Raw genomic sequence first — 15606 nt, 5'->3', positions numbered from 1 at the left:
TCAAAATTCTGAGAAAAAAGTTGTGAGATTAAAAGTCGCAATTACCTTTTTATTTTTTTATTTAGTGGCAAAAACAAGCTTGCATAGTTGCTGGTCACTCATTCATTTAGTAAAGTTCAAAGAGACTCGCAGACGGGTTTGATTTTTCTGTCACGCGGTCCTTTGAAGAAGCATTATGGGATTGTTGCGCTGATGATGATGCTTTTGTCTTTCAGTCCGTGTCCGGAGCAGGGGATGGGCGACGAGTTCAACCTCATGGACCATTCGGACCTGTACATCTTGGACTTCAGTGAGTCTCAGTCTGTGTTTCAGTGCTAAAGTTATTAAGTTATAGTTAAAATCCTGTCATGTGTCCCTCGCTGTGGATTAACCCTCACAGTACTGAAGCTAAAATAAGGTTGAAATGTGACAAATGATGAATACATTCATGAAAAGCAATGCAGTCAGTCAGTGAATAGGGGTGTAATGATACATCGATCAAATGAATAAAGATAAAATGTATCAACACAACGTACAAAAACAATATTTTTAAGAGGCACCTTTATTTTGAAACTCAGTCTCAAATAAAAATGATTTAACAGCTATATTTTGTAACTTATACTCCATTTATTTTTCCTAAATGAAAGTATTTTTTCTACAACTGCAGTACCTCATTTTTGTTGTTTCCTAATGAGGATTTGAACCAGATTTGCACATTTTAGAAGTAGTCTGGAAGACTTTCTTGTCTGTTGTCCTGTCATAAGCTTTCACCATTACTAATCTCGTGTGACTTGATTTTTTTCCTTCACATTATTTATTTTTCTTTCTTTCTTTTTTTTTTTTTTTTAAAACTCGAGTGTATTTTTTGGTTGTGAATGTCCCAATTGTGATACAGGACATGCAGAATTTTCAATTAAATGTTCATGTTATATATTTTGGTCGCATTTGTGAACTAATAAAAATGTAACCTGTTGTGTAAAATAGACAAATAATATCGTAATATCGATCGATATACCCTTGAATCTAATCTAATTGTATCGCAGGTGTCAGGCAAATATCGTATCTCTGGCTAAGAGAATCGATATCAGGTCGTATCATGACGAAGCGTCTGATTTACACTCTGTCAGTGACGCGGGCGAGCTCACAGAGCCCCGTGGACCGTCTCTCTCTCTCCCTCTCTCTCTCTGGGCCAGACGGACACGGCGAGGTGCATCCGGCACCAAATAAAGGCTCTTCCGTTTGGCAGCATCTTCAGGGCAGCTCCACAGGAACAGGTGAAAATAGAGCAGGGAAGCGCTGGAGACACTCGACTGTCCTGTGGAGGCCAATACTCACACGTGAGCGTCAGCGGAAGGACATGTTCGGCTGTCCTGAAGCGCTTCTGATGACGCGCCGCTGACGCGCAAAACCATTCATTCTGATAGTCAAGTCAGCTTGCAAACTTCATCAAATATGAGACAAATTCAGTTTCAGCTGTAAAGCAGCTCTACAGAAGACAATATTCAGATCAATTCAGTTCAAGTTTTGTTCTCATCTGATAGTGTCAGTGCAGTCAAATCTATAATATAAGTGAATATTAAGTGTCTTATAAACCCTATTAAAAAGCAATAAGATATCATTTATAGGTAGGTTTTTCTTATTAGCATCCTTTGCACAAAAGGTTCTGTAAAGTGAAAAAAAGGTTTTTCACACGAAGGTTCTTTTAACTGTTCACTGAAAAGTTCTTTGGGGAGTCAAAAATGGTTCTTCTATGGCATCACTGCGAAAACCTTTGAACCTTTATTTTTAAGAGTGAACGCTTATGTGTTACTGAGTTTGTTGCTTTGTTTTTTAGGTCCTAATCTGAAGACTTTATGCAAGCTAGCGGTTATTCAGTACAGTCTGGATCAGTCTGGACTCCCTCATGACATCAGGTGAGAAACACACTGACCACAAGACACATGTATGGCTCACGATCAGCCTTCATATGTGAATGAAAGTCCCATCAGCATCTTCTGACGAACACGCATGCAGTGATTCAGGGCGTATGAGTGCAGTCAGACTGCGCACACACACACACACTCTCACACTCACGTTTACTGCTCCTAGTGAATGAGTGTGAAACCAGAGACAGCGATAACAATCTGCACCTCAACCCTTGACCCTCATCAGCTCTGGGCTCTTGTCAGCAGATCATGGCTTTACTGATCAGGTTACACACACTCACACTCACACACACGCACACACTCACTCATGATGGAGGGAGAGAGTGAAGACACCTTAATTCTCCACAGCCGCAACAAAGCCCAATAATTCAGCCAATTAGTGAAACGAATTATCGCTCTCACCAAAGACAAAATATATTGTGCACGTTCAGTCCAAACACCAGCAGCTGTGCGCACACACACACACTTCTTCTCCCAAGGTTTTTTCTCCATTCTGTCACCTGATGGAGTTTGGGTTCTTGCCACTGTCGCCTCTGTCTGCCTGCATTGAGAACTGAACTGAGCTGGATGATGACATCACTGTTTTCTGCAGAACTTCTTTTTCTGCCATGAAAGTCTGTGGCAGCCTATAGATCCACTTGCAGCAAAAGGTGATGATACATAGGGAAACTTTTTGATCAATGTTGCCGAGAGATGTTCCTTGAGCACTTTCCCATTGAGAATGGGCAACAAATTTTGATCTAAAGTATCCAGATAGAAATTTGTTGCTCATTCTTAATGGGAAAGTTCCCAAGCAACATCACTTGGCAACATTGATCAAAAAGTTGCCCCATGCATCATCACCTTAAAGGGTTAGTTCACCCAAAAATGAAAATTCTGTCATTTATTACTCACCCTCATGCTGTTCCACACCTGTAAGACCTTCGTTAATCTTCGGAATGCAAATTGAGATATTTTTGTTGAAATCCGATGGCTCCATGAGGCCTGCATAGCCAGCAATGACATTTCCTCTCTCAAGAGCCATTAATGTACTAAAAACATATTTAAATCAGTTCATGTGAGTACAGTGGTTCAATATTAATATTATAAAGCAACGAGAATATTTTTGGTGCGCCAAAAAAACTAAATAACGACTTATATAGTGATGGCCGATTTCAAAACACTGCTTCAGGAAGCATAATGAATCAGCGTATCGAATCATGATTCGGATCGCGTGTCAAACCACCAAACTGCTTAGATCACGTGACTTTGGCGCTCCGAACCGCTGCTTCATAACGCTGATTCATAACGCTCTGAAGCTTCATGAAGCAGTGTTTTGAAATCGGCCATCACTATATAAGTCGTTATTTTGTTTTTTTGGCGCACCAAAAATATTCTCGTCGCTTTATTATATTGAACCACTGTACTCACATGAACTGATTTAAATATGTTTTTAGTACCTTTATGGATCTAGAGAGAGGAAATGTCATTGCTCCCTATGCAGGCCTCACTGAGCCATCGGATTTCAACAAAAATATCTCAATTTGCATTCCGAATATTAACGAAGGTCTTACGGGTGTGGAACGGCATGAGGGTGAGTAATAAATGACAGAATTTTCATTTTTGGGTGAACTAACCCTTTAACTCATTCCCTGTAGCTCCACCAACTTTCCAAAGAGCTAGAAACTATTATTTTTTCCTCTGTTTCCTCGGCTCAAGATGATTTGAATGCACCCTATGACGTCATTTTCCGTCACGAAAAATTTTCCACCATTTTGAATTTTCAGACTCCTCCTAGACTATTGCACTGATTTTCACGAAAATCAAATCAGATCATCTTCAACCCATGGCAACAAAAAGTTATGGAATTCAAGTTGATTCCTCAACCCATTCTCGAATAACACACAAACGAATTTGACGAAGAGCATGCCAAAGTAGGTTTTGTCGTAAAATGCTATATTTTACGAACACATTGGAATATCATTACGAAACTCGGTATGTGTCCTCGGCATGGTGCCTTGAAGGTACTCAAAAAGTTTTGGGGCAGCAGATCATCTTCAGACCATGCCAGCAAAAAGTTATGGATTTTGTGTTAATATACCAAACCGTTATCATTTGACGCATCAACAAATTTGATGGCATGATGCCAAATCGACACGGATGCTGTAACTCTGCAACGCTTTGGCATATTGACACCAAACTTTGTGCTTGTCATTGTCTCCTCACACTGACCACACAACATCAATTTGTTCACAGCGCCACCTATTGGTCGAAAGTGATATGCAATTCAATTATATTACTAGTTATTCTATTTAAGATTTTTCAGCCATTTTGACTAAAATGATCTAAAATGTCTTTAATTACTCGTTGTTGCAGTTGCTCTGATGCTTCCATCCATGCTCGCATAACTCGTGCCTTTTTTGGCCCCTTTAATTGCTGCTTGCAGCTATATTTATTGCAGTAATCAGTATTATTAGTTCTGTAGTCAGAACTATTACACTATTATCTAACATAAAGTGGCAAACATGCCACAAACAGTTGCTGATTTAAAGATGTTAATGTCTCTGGAGCTTCTTCCAACTGTGTCCAATAATCAAAAATCACGCAGTACTTTGATAACGACACTCAATCTCTGGAGGTCCGAATCGAGAATCTGAAAATGTGATTGCGAATTTGACGATTTTCAAGCCCTATTTTGAAAGGTTTCTGTGTTAAGAGCCTTTAACTGGAGGCTGGTAAGTGTGTGGAGGAGACGCACGGTCTGATAGTGATGGAGAATACAAATGGTGAAGTGGCGTCTTATCTTAATGAGTCTAACGAAAGCCCCTCCCGCTGCAGCCGGCACACATCCGCCCTCCTGCAGGGAACCAGCATGTTTGTGTTAGTTTGATTGTGCAAATCCCTTTAACATGACTGCGCTCAGTGTGACTGATTGAAACGGTGATTTGATCTAGTGTGACGCGTGTGTTTGTCTGCTGTTCTTCAGGTGGGAGCTGACGGCCATGACCACCAACAGCAACATCAGCCGGCCCATATTCTCCTCTCACGGCTGAGCCGTCAGAACCATCTTCAGAACGGCCCGCTCCAGAGATCAGCTGCTTTTCACCCGTTTGGATTCCGGATTGAAGTTTCTCCATTAGACCTATTTGTGGGCCAAGGCCCTTTCCCTGCGGACGAGCGGCACTTTCCTAGTTTGATTTTGCCACCGTTGAACTTTTTGCGGAGAAACGGACCTTCATGCTTTTAAATCAGTCCAATTATTCATCAGTGTTACAATGTTTTAAAGAGAATCTGGAGTGAAATGAAGGTCATTTAACCTGTAATCTGTCATTTCTCTGCTTGTGTGTTCAGATTGCTGGTTTATATGCAATACTTTCGTTACGCTCCGCACACGTGCTCTTACATATCGAAAGGCAGTGAAAAGGAGACAAAAACCATTGGACATATGTTGCGTTACCCTCCTTTGAACTGGAGTGGTATTCTGTTTTCCCACAGTGCTTCTGACAATAAAACTTGACTCAACAATCAATAGAAAGGAAAAGATTTCCTCTGCATGCGTGCATCCTTCAGGATCCAGCATTCAGCACACACAGTAAATACTCTCCGTCTTTAGATCTCAAAGAGAGTGCACAAACAAATGATGTTGTGAAAGATTAGAGTATGTTTTCTCATCACTCAATCACACCAAAAGATGTTTCACATCGGATCAAATCAGCACCATCTAATAAACGGCCTCAAGTGTTTTCCAGCAAACAGAGATGAATCTGAATCTGACGTTCATGTTGAATTTCTTCCAGTTCACGTCTTACAAACCCAGCTTTGAAATGCCAGTCTGGATTTCCAGTCTGCAAACATCTTAAAAATCAGATCCATTACTGCGGTTTATATATGTCATCTGAATCTTTACTGTTTGATTACAGAATATTGGTATTGATAGATATCGATGGTGCCAAAGCCGGAGCTGAAGCACATGTAGACACCGCATCAGTGTTGGTGCGTCTGACGTGCGGCTTTATTGGAGTCCCGTGGGACGTTTCTGGCGTCTCATCCAGTGCCTGATGTTCTTGTGGCCACTTCAGATCTTCAGAAGGTCTGGAATCGAAGCGCCCAGAGTTTTAATGGCTTCTGCTCTGACCGGATTTGAAATATGTTTTATTAGAGATTTTATTGTGTTATTGTGAATATCTGACATCAAACTGTCATAATAAATATTGTGCAAACGAACTGCATCAAAAAAAGCTCAACCTTCAAAAAATGAAGTCCCAAAATGAAGTGCATTTTCATGATGATCTGTAGCTGATAGAGACTGATGGTCAAGGGAAGAAAGCGATGATGGTTTAGTGACATGCTGCTTGAAATAGTGACCTTTTTCCATGATGGTCTTGCTAACATGCTAAAATAGATATGTTTTATATATGAGTGAAGGAGAGGAAGAGACTAAAGAAAAGCTTTTACGTTCTGTATGTTCTGATTGGTGTAAATGCTGTTGATGTTTGGAAATGACACGATTCCTAGGTGGCGGATGAATCTTTTCCACAAGTTACGACTCGGTCAATGTTGTAAACGGGTTTTAAATGGAATCTTTTGAATTTCCTAAACAATAAAATTGATGATAATTTTGCTTATTGTCTGCTTAAATGTACTGGAATACACACACGTGTGCCTATATAAAAAGCACATTAAGAAGTTGTTTCTTGTAACACCTACAGATTTGAGCACAATTTTGAGAAGAAGTGATTAAATAAAACTTATTTTTAAATGAACATGTATTTCTCTAGAATGTAAGATATTTCTTTATTAATCCACAGAGTTTTTGCAATATTATTCTCCCTGTATGGCTTCATTCCAGATCCATTCCTCTGTCTGGTGTCCAATATAGGCACGTCTTCATCATGATCAGCCTAAGACACTTTCACAAGCATCTGTGTGATGCTCGCAACCTTCTGTCTTGAAGTTAACCAGTCAGATTTACACGCAAAGTCTTAATGTCTCTCTGCGGCGTCGTTTCTCGTATGAAGCTTGATTGATTTGGCCGATCTCTCAGTGGACGTGACCTTAATGGGCTTCTATTGAGCAAAGGTTGTGAAAGCTAAAGGTTAACTGCTTGAGGAATTGTGATCGGACGAAACCCACCTGTTGGCCTCCTCGTTTTCACAGGAACCTTAAACTTGTGCCTTCAGCTCAGCGCTAATGGCCGCAGATCGTGTGTTGGACGTCTGTGAGCTCAATCGTCACTCTCTCTGGGGACGAGCTTCTCCAGACCCAAATACAGCATTAAAACTCATGTCGTGTCATGAGCCCATGGTTGTTTTGACCTGCGGCGCTCGATGGAGTCAAACGCTCTTCAGCTCCGAACAAACTGTGATGAATCACCTGAAGATGATTCTCCTGACCTCCGACAGCTCATTAGACCAGTCGGATCATTGAATCTTTCCCAAAGAAAAGACAAATTTGATTCGCTGCCATGTATCGTAGCATAGAAAGCTGGTTTTCTTTCATTCGTGATTTGTCTGACACTAAATGGAAAGGAATATTGATACACTACAACAAAAAAAAAGAGCTTCTTCCTCAGTGTTTCTGTCTTGTTTTCCAGCACAAATATCTAAACATTCTTAAATCAAGATACATTTAATGGAGAAGCAAAATAACTGAAGATATTAAGTGTTGATTAATGAAAAATGAAGCGAGTTTACGTTTAAAACAAGAAAAAATATCTGCCAATGGGGTCAGAAAAATAAACTTGTTTTCCATTTGACTCCATTGGCAGATATGTGTGATCTGTCACATTCGCTTCAGCGTGTCAGTATTTGTGAACGATCAGCTCATAAGTGTCCAATAATGATATTGATACCCTCCAGATCGATCAGCTTCAGCGATGTCTGAAGGCAGAACTGCATATGAAGACCTCAGACGTTGGTGAACCCGTCGGTCTGTCTCGCAGTGGCAGTGTGTTCATGTCTGTCAGTAGCTGCTGCTATAAAGTCTTGTGTTATCTTTAAGTGCGGCGGCGCTGCAGACGGGAAACTCCGCAGACGCACTTTATTCTGACGACCCTCCACAGACTTTCATATAAAACAATCTGAGGTTTGCTTAGGCTCGATCTAGCCCTGAAGCAATGCACACTAAACCCAAACCGACTCTACAGAAGCCAAGGCACTGAGACGCTCCATCACAGACGTCTTCATCTGAGCTTCTTCTTCAGGTTCCACGCTGAATCAAATATTGACACTAAAGGCTGGAATGAAGGACTTCTGAACAGATTTATCCCCTGATTTGCAGAAAGTCAGAGTCAGTCTGCAGATGTTCGTCAGAAAATCACCTAGTGTTTGATGGACAGATTTTTTTTTTAGCTACAGTCTGAGATTACATCCAGTCAGATGATTTCAAACGTTTGAAATTTTGATTTTGTAACGCATTTTTTTCAATTGTCATGCGTGAGTTTGTTGTGAAAGTCAAAATTTCAATCTGAGTTGTATTAATAAATATCCTGATGCATCCAAGCTTTATAATGGCAGTGAATGGGACCAACGAGTATGAAGCTGAAGAAAGTGCATCCATCCGACATGAACACACGGCTTCGGGGGGTTAATAAAGGCCTTCTGAAGAGAAGCGAAGCGTTTGTGTAAGAAAAATATCCATATTTAACAAGTTATAAAGTAAAATATCTAGCTTCCGCCAGACCGCCTTCCGTATTCAACTTGCGAAGAAAGTGTAAAACTCTCAGACTACGTCCTACGTCCAACTTACGACGCGACTTCGTAAGACTTAATATAACTCCGATTGTGTTCATCAGAAAGAAGAAAGTCATATACACTTAGGATGGCTTGAAGGTGAGTAAATCTTGGTGTAATTTTCATTTCAAAGTGAATTAATCCTTTAATTATTCACCCTCGTGTTGTTCCAAACCTGTAAGATCTTTGTTCGTCTAAGGAACACAAATTAAGATATTTTTGATGAAATCCAAGAGTTTTTTTTTTTTTATCCCCTATAGAAAGCAATGTAATTAATATCATTCAATGTCCAGAAAAGTATTAAAGACATTGTTAAAATAGTCACCGTGACTACAGTGGTTCAACCTTAATGTTATGAAGCGACGAGAATACTTTTTGTGTAAAAACAAAACAAAAATAATGACTTCATTCAATAATTTCTTCTCTACCTGTCAGACTCGTACTTTACATTCGAACGCCATCTCGTTGGCCGGCTCCTGCGTCAGCATCACACGCATGCGTCATGCTGCTCATGTGAACAACATCAGCCAATAATGAGCCGGCGTTCGGACGTAAACATAGAAGCATTGAACTGCATCAACTGCATATGAGTCTGACAGGGTAGAGAAGAAATTGTTGAATAAAGCCGTTATTTTTTTTGTCTTTGCGCACAAAAAGTATTCTCATCGCTTTATAACATTAAGGTTGAACCACTGTAGTCACGTTGACTGTCTTTACTACTTTTCTGGACTTTGAATGACAGTAATTACGTTGCTTTCTAAGGGAGATTAAAAAAATTATCTCGGATTTCATCAAAAATATCTTAATTTGTGTTCTGAAGATGAACAAAGGTCTTACGGGTGTGGAACGACATGAGGGCGAGTAATTAATGACAGAAATTTCATTTTTGGGTGAACTAACCCTTTAAATCACACAAACTACACAAATTGTGTATCTCTGCATGAAGCTTGAAAGCTGTTGAAACCTGATAAAATTAATGAAATGTTATTGTTATTTGATAAAATTCAGAGTGGCATAACTAACCCTTAATATTAATTACCTCTCTCTCTCTCTCTCTGTATGTGTGTGTTTGTTTGTTGTGATGATGTCACTAGTTATTTTTACACTCACGCGCTATAAATATCTGGTCACTCCTCGTGTCGTCACGCTGAGTGTTTTTTCTTCCTCAGGTCTCAGGTTGAGCTCGAGACTATATAAGACACGAGAGACTCGCGGATCATCACACACTCACACTCACACACAGCGGTCAGAGGTGAGGCGAGCTCTACAGCAGCTCCACTACCACCAACTAACCCTAACTATACTAATACTGACCTGTCATAGGAATCCTCGCGGTTTATATGTTTTGCACGTTATCGATGTTTTTTCTTTTTCAGCTGTTTAACATGGGCTCTTTTTGCTTTGCTTCAGATCTCAGTGAGGATGAGCGTCAGCTGCGACACGAGCATCAGACGGAGCCTCCGCGCCTCTAAACGCTTCAGGTCAGTCAAACCGGTGAGGAGTTCCGCGCGTGCACGCGCCCGGTGTGTTCGGTCTCCTGCACGCGCACCGCACCGTTATTATGCGTTTGTAATACATTGACACTGCAGGGTAAAGTCATCGAAAATCTTGTGATGAAATTGTGCTGCTCTGCATGTAATTTGTTCGTTTCCCAGCTAACAAAAATATGTTCTAAGAAAGTTTTGAAGTTGTGAAAACGTAATTTCTGAATGTTCAAAACGTTTTTTCTTGGTTATATTAATGTTAAAGAAAACATTTTGCAAACATTACGCGAACGTTACTTTTTTCTGTAACAAGTAGTATCATTTAAAAAAAAAACATTAAATGAACGTGCTACTAAAATGTTTCAGAAAAACGTTCCATGAACGATATATTGTGTTGATATATTGTATAAATAATGTTTTTGTGCTAATGCTTGAACATTATTAAAGTTCAGATAACTTTGAACGAACGTTCTATTAAAGTTACTGAAAGAACGTTTGTTCATAACTTTGAGAGAACCTTGCCAGAACGTTCCCTGTTATCTTGGAGTGTGTTTGCTGTACTGACAAACAGTGAGCTTGTGTGTGTCATCAGATTTCAGCAGTTCTCATTCACCGAGTCTTTATGAAAGCTCTTGTCTCTCTCACACAGTGTCAGACATCTACACTAGCACTCGGACAGGATTAGTAGAGATCCTTCTTAATAATAAATGCTGAAATCTATAAGTTAATAAAAGAAGGAAAGAACAGCAACAAATGCATATTTTGCCATAATTGATCGTCTCGGCTCTTCTGAGGCTCTGATAATGTATGAGAAACTGTGTTGGTTGCAGATGTTGTCTGACCTTCTGTCTTCATGGTCTGATGCAGGTCCACTAAAGGGGCGTCCAAAGCCCGGCGAGACCACATCAATGCCGAGATCCGGACTATGCGGGCGCTGCTGCCCATCGGTGCTGAAGAGCAGGAGCGTCTGTCGTACCTGCACTCCATGTCGCTCATCTGCACCTTCATCAGGAAGACTGTGCTGCTCACAGGTAAAGACAGTCTCCTAAAGACACGCGTCCTTCCGTCTCAGTCAGATCTCAATCTAAACGCTCTTTGCTTGATCAAGGTGTTCATGAGGACGGCAGCGATGTTTCTCCTCTGAACGAGAGCTTTCTGCAAGCCTTGCCTGGGTTTATTGTTGCTTTGAACAAAGACGGAAAACTGGTGTACGTGTCTGAAAACGTGGCAGAATATCTCGGCCTGTCAATGGTGAGTGAAAACGGTCTGTTTCTTTTGTTTCATATGCATGTGAATTGATCTGAATAATGACACCATAGAGTTTGTCTCATATTTGATGAAGTTTGCATTATTGATTTTGTTATTTTCCTGCTGCTTTTAATCAATCAAAGTGCTGTAGAAATAAAGCTAACTTGACTTGACACACATTTATTCGTTGCTCTCTTAACATTCAGTGATTATATTGAGTGTGATTAAGTGTGTTGTGTTGTTTTGCAGGTCGATGTCCTTCAGGGAGACACTTTCTATGATATGATGGACGGTCGCGACGCTGAAGCGCTGAAGCTCGTTTTGAGAGATCCGGACGTCTCAGCAGGTGCGTGTTGCTCGATAGCCCAGCTTTCTTCTGCATGTGGTGTTGTGGCCGGATCAGGTCCTGATGTCCTCTCTCTGTGTCTCAGAGAGGAGTTTCGTGTGCCGTATGCTCACCTCCAAAGCCTTCCGGCTCCAGTACGGCAGCTGCTGCTCCATGCTGGTGAAGGGACGCTTCCAGAGCTCCTCTCTGTTTGTGGCGCTCTGTACGCCCACGGCCGACAGACTGCAAGACCGCCAGCTCCTCCACGCCTCCGGCTCCTTCCACACGCTCCACCGGCCTGACATGAGCCTCACTCACGCCCCCTACAGGTACACACTGGAACACTTTCCCATCATGTGTGACAAAGTTGTGGTGATCTATGAATTCTTCCTCAGTGTTTCTGTCTTGTTTTCCAGCACAAATATCTAAACATTCTTAAATAAAGATACATTTACTGGAGAAGCAAAATGACTGTAGATATTAAGTCTTGTGAGTTTCTGCCAATGGGGTCAGAAAAATTACCTTGTTTTCCCTTTGAATGAAGTTTATTTTTCTGACCCCACTGGCAGATATTTGTTTTTGTTTAAAGCATAAACTCACTTAATTTTGATACATCTTCAGTCATTATTCTGACGTGAGTGATTTGGTTTGTTGAATGATGAATCATGTTTCCACAGTGTTTTGTTCCACCTGGGTTTCTCAGCAGAGGAGCTGATTGGTCGATCGTGGTACGACCTCCTGCACCCTGATGACCTCACGCTCGCCGCCCGCTGCCACACGACACTCAGTGAGTCAACACAAATACACATCTTTGAAAGAAATGAATACTTTTATTCATCAAGGTTACATCAAATTGATGAAAAGTGACAGTAAAGACATTTATAATGTTACAAAAGATTCCATTTCAAACAAATGCTGTTGTTTTAAACTTTCTATTCATCAAAGAATCCTGAAAAATAAAATGTATCACAGTTTCCACACAAATATGAAGCAGCACAACTGTTTTCAACACTGATAATAATCAGAAAAGTTTCTTGAGCAGCAAATCAGCGTATTAGAATGATTTCTGAAGGATCATGTGACACTGAAGACTGGAGTAATGATGCTGAAAATTCAGCTTTGACCACAGGAATAAATTACATTTTACAATATATTCACATAGAAAGCTATTTGAAATTTTAATAATATTTCACAATTTTTGATCAAATAAATGCAGCCTTGGTGAGACTTTCAGATACATTAAAACATCTCACCGACCCCAAACTTTTGACCCGTTGTGTGATCATGATCTACTCATATTGTTGCACTGAAGTACATGCAGCTTTACTGACACACACACATCTTTTTCTGCAGTACGAGATGAAGGCGACACAAGTGCAGAGATGCTGGTCAGACTGCAGCGGAAGGATCTGTCGTGGATCTGGCTCTACGTTTGTGCAACTGCGAAAGCAGCCAAAGAATCGATCGCCTGCACAAACCACGTCATCAGGTGAACTTCTTCATCTCCGCTCGACTGATTTTTATCCTGCGTGGCTGTTTAACTCAAACAGCATGAAATGTGTGTCACACGTGACTGATTTTCTCCCGCTTTTTTCTTGTCTGCAGTGAAACAGAAGCCATCTATCTCAAAGACAAGCTCTACGGCAGCGTGTCTCCGTCTGTCTGCGGTGCTCAGGTGTCTCAGGGTCCCGTCTGCTTGCCGGAGATGGCAGGACAGATCCCGAGCAGAAGCAGGAGGAGCTCAGAGACGGGCGATGTGCAGATCAGAAGCTTCTTCTCCACGCCGCCCTACAGCCCCACTTCCTCTCACTCTTCTGACTTCCTGTCTGAAGGCTATGGCTCTTTTGAGCACTTGGTGTGCGGCTCACGCTTCTGCCCTTCTGAAGTATTCCCAGTGTCTCAGCCGTACCCTGACGCTCCTCCTAATGTAGGTCTGCCCGACGCTCACCGCGTCCCCGTGTACCAGCCGGTGCTGGACGCGAGCGAGGGCCCGTCAGACTGTGTCCTGCATCAGGAGGACTTCATGTTTGCTCAGGACAGCGTGCCGAGTCTGCTGACGCCGGAGCCCTCACCCTCAGCAGACGGACGCTTCCTCTTCAGCCAGACGGAGCAGGTGGAGGTCGGAACGCTGGCCCATCAGATCCGCTCTCTGGCCAGCAGCTTCAGTCGACACACACAGCACGATGGCACCCTCTGCTGGACGCCTGAGCCGCTGCTGGACGAGAGAGTCATCGACAGCATCCTGCGCGATCTGGACGCGGCCTCGGCCAAAAACACGGACTGCGTGTGGAACGGGCTCCCGGTGGCTCCCGTGGCTGTGGAGCCGTTCATCAGCGCGACACACACCAACACCGAGTTGCATCAACTCCATCACTGTCTGTACGCCGGCATCCATTAAACGTACAATAGATTGTGAAACGCTGGTGTTTCTCACATAGATCCATGAGCTAACTGAAGTCTGTGACTTACTCTAGTAACCCCGTATGGCATATTGCCATGGCAACCAGTGGCTGGTTTCCGTGGAGATTTGATGAGGTGTTGGTGGGAACAGGTTTCTCATTGTTTCTCAAGAATAATTTATAAACGTGCAGTGTTTTATGTGAATTATTAACATTGACAACGCTGTCCGCTGTCTTAACATTTACCACTACACTGCAAAAAATGAGGTGTCAGAAAAATAATCTTGTTTTCTCTTTGAATGAAGTTTATTTTTCTGACTCCATTGGCAGATATTTGTTCTTGTTTTAAGAACAAACTTTGCCACATTTTTCAGAAATCAAGACTTAATATCTTCAGTCATTTTGCTTCTGCAGTAGATGTAGATGTTGTTCTTGTAAACGATTCAACAATAAGCTTCTGCACTTATGGAAAACGACTGAGAAACGACACAGAAGGTCCTGAAGCGAGGCCGAAGAACTGAATCTACCTCATCAAATCACTCCAAACTCCTTCTGTATTTATTTCTGTAGTTTATGATTTTTTTATCATTCAAGCAAACACAAGTTTCACTCCAGATATGAATGTAAAGTTTGCCATCTGTATTTCTCCATGTCAGAATAATCTATAATGTTTAGAGCTTATTTATATATTCTTGCTCTCTGTTTCTATTTTTGTATGTAATGTCAATAAAGTTGTTAAGAGAAGTAAAACTGTGGTCTGTTTAGTCCGCCCGACATCGACCGATCCTCATTCTGAACTCTGATTAAAGCATTAGTTCACTTCAGAATTCAAATTTCCTGATAATTTACTCACCCCCATATCATCCAAAATGTTTATGTCTTTCTTCAGTCAAAGAGAAATGAAGGTTTTTGAGGGAAACATTCCAGGATTTTCCTCCATATAGTGGACTTCACTGGGGTTCAACGGGTTGAAGGTCCAAATGTCAGTTTCAGTGCAGCTTCAAAGGGCTCTACACGATCCCAGACGAGGAATAAGAGTCTTATCTAGAGAAACGATCTGCCATTTTCTAATATAAATACTTTTTACCACAAATCGTCTTGTACTAGCTCTGCGAATCATGAGGTTAATTTTTATCTTCATGCCTTATAGTCGCATTTATCAGACTAGAGCTGGATGATAATATCATTACATTTTGAGACAATATAAACAATCAGGCAGTTGAGATTTGCCATATTTCTCATATGCCATATGAGATTTTTGTTTAATTGATCTGAATAATGATGCTTCTGTAAAGCTTCTTTCCAACATCAACACTGTTATTTTCCTGTTTATTACTGTGAAGCTACTTTGAAACAATCTGTATTGAATAAAGCGCTGTAGAAATAAAGCTGACTTCACACACCAATGAACAAAAGAGCAAAAAAATACCAGCTGCACTTCTGATCAATATAAAAAACTGAAAATCGCTGTAAAATATCACATCAATATACATTTGAGAAAAGTACATAGGACATATGCCCAGTGACCAGTGTTTG

The 15606-nt window shown here is 41.2% G+C and overlaps 2 protein-coding genes across 5 annotated transcripts in view; both read left to right on the top strand.

Moving 5' to 3' along the window:
• Window positions 1-6504, top strand: part of klhdc3 (kelch domain containing 3) — a 28191-nt gene extending 21687 nt beyond the window's left edge. For all 3 annotated transcript variants that reach the window (XM_051917082.1, XM_051917081.1, XM_051917083.1), the window contains exons 9-11: window positions 216-289; window positions 1814-1892; window positions 4870-6504. In XM_051917082.1, coding sequence (XP_051773042.1) covers window positions 216-289; window positions 1814-1892; window positions 4870-4936 — 220 coding nt within the window. In that variant the 3' untranslated portion in view covers window positions 4937-6504. The remainder of the gene's footprint in view (window positions 1-215; window positions 290-1813; window positions 1893-4869) is intronic.
• Window positions 6505-9773: 3269 nt separating this feature from the next.
• npas4l (neuronal PAS domain protein 4 like) lies at window positions 9774-14820 on the top strand. Of its 2 annotated transcripts, XM_051917068.1 has the most exons (9): window positions 9774-9866; window positions 10025-10095; window positions 10966-11129; window positions 11207-11349; window positions 11596-11692; window positions 11778-12000; window positions 12349-12458; window positions 13025-13160; window positions 13277-14820. In XM_051917068.1, the coding sequence occupies exons 2-9, from the start codon at window positions 10037-10039 to the stop codon at window positions 14067-14069; spliced, it is 1725 nt and encodes a 574-aa protein (XP_051773028.1). In that variant the 5' UTR covers window positions 9774-9866; window positions 10025-10036; the 3' UTR covers window positions 14070-14820. The 2 variants fall into 2 exon arrangements, with proteins under 2 accessions (XP_051773028.1, XP_051773029.1); XM_051917069.1 differs by lacking the exon at window positions 9774-9866 and having other exon boundaries at window positions 9878-10095.
• The last annotated feature ends 786 nt before the right edge of the window (window positions 14821-15606 follow it).

Source organism: Ctenopharyngodon idella, chromosome 13 (assembly GCF_019924925.1).
Source record: "Ctenopharyngodon idella isolate HZGC_01 chromosome 13, HZGC01, whole genome shotgun sequence".
NCBI classification, from domain to species: Eukaryota; Metazoa; Chordata; class Actinopteri; order Cypriniformes; family Xenocyprididae; genus Ctenopharyngodon; species Ctenopharyngodon idella.
The sequence above is the reverse complement of the archived record's forward strand: the minus strand, read 5'-3'. Positions and strand labels throughout refer to the sequence as shown.

Bases quoted from the DNA above. Each gene is read 5' to 3' on its own strand.
- npas4l (XM_051917068.1), top strand. From the start codon at position 10,037: ATGAGCGTCAGCTGCGACACGAGCATCAGACGGAGCCTCCGCGCCTCT. The intron at 10,096-10,965 runs GTCAGTCAAACC...GGTCTGATGCAG, and splicing joins CGCGCCTCTAAACGCTTCAG to GTCCACTAAAGGGGCGTCCA. The intron at 12,001-12,348 runs GTACACACTGGA...ATGTTTCCACAG, and splicing joins CTCACTCACGCCCCCTACAG to TGTTTTGTTCCACCTGGGTT.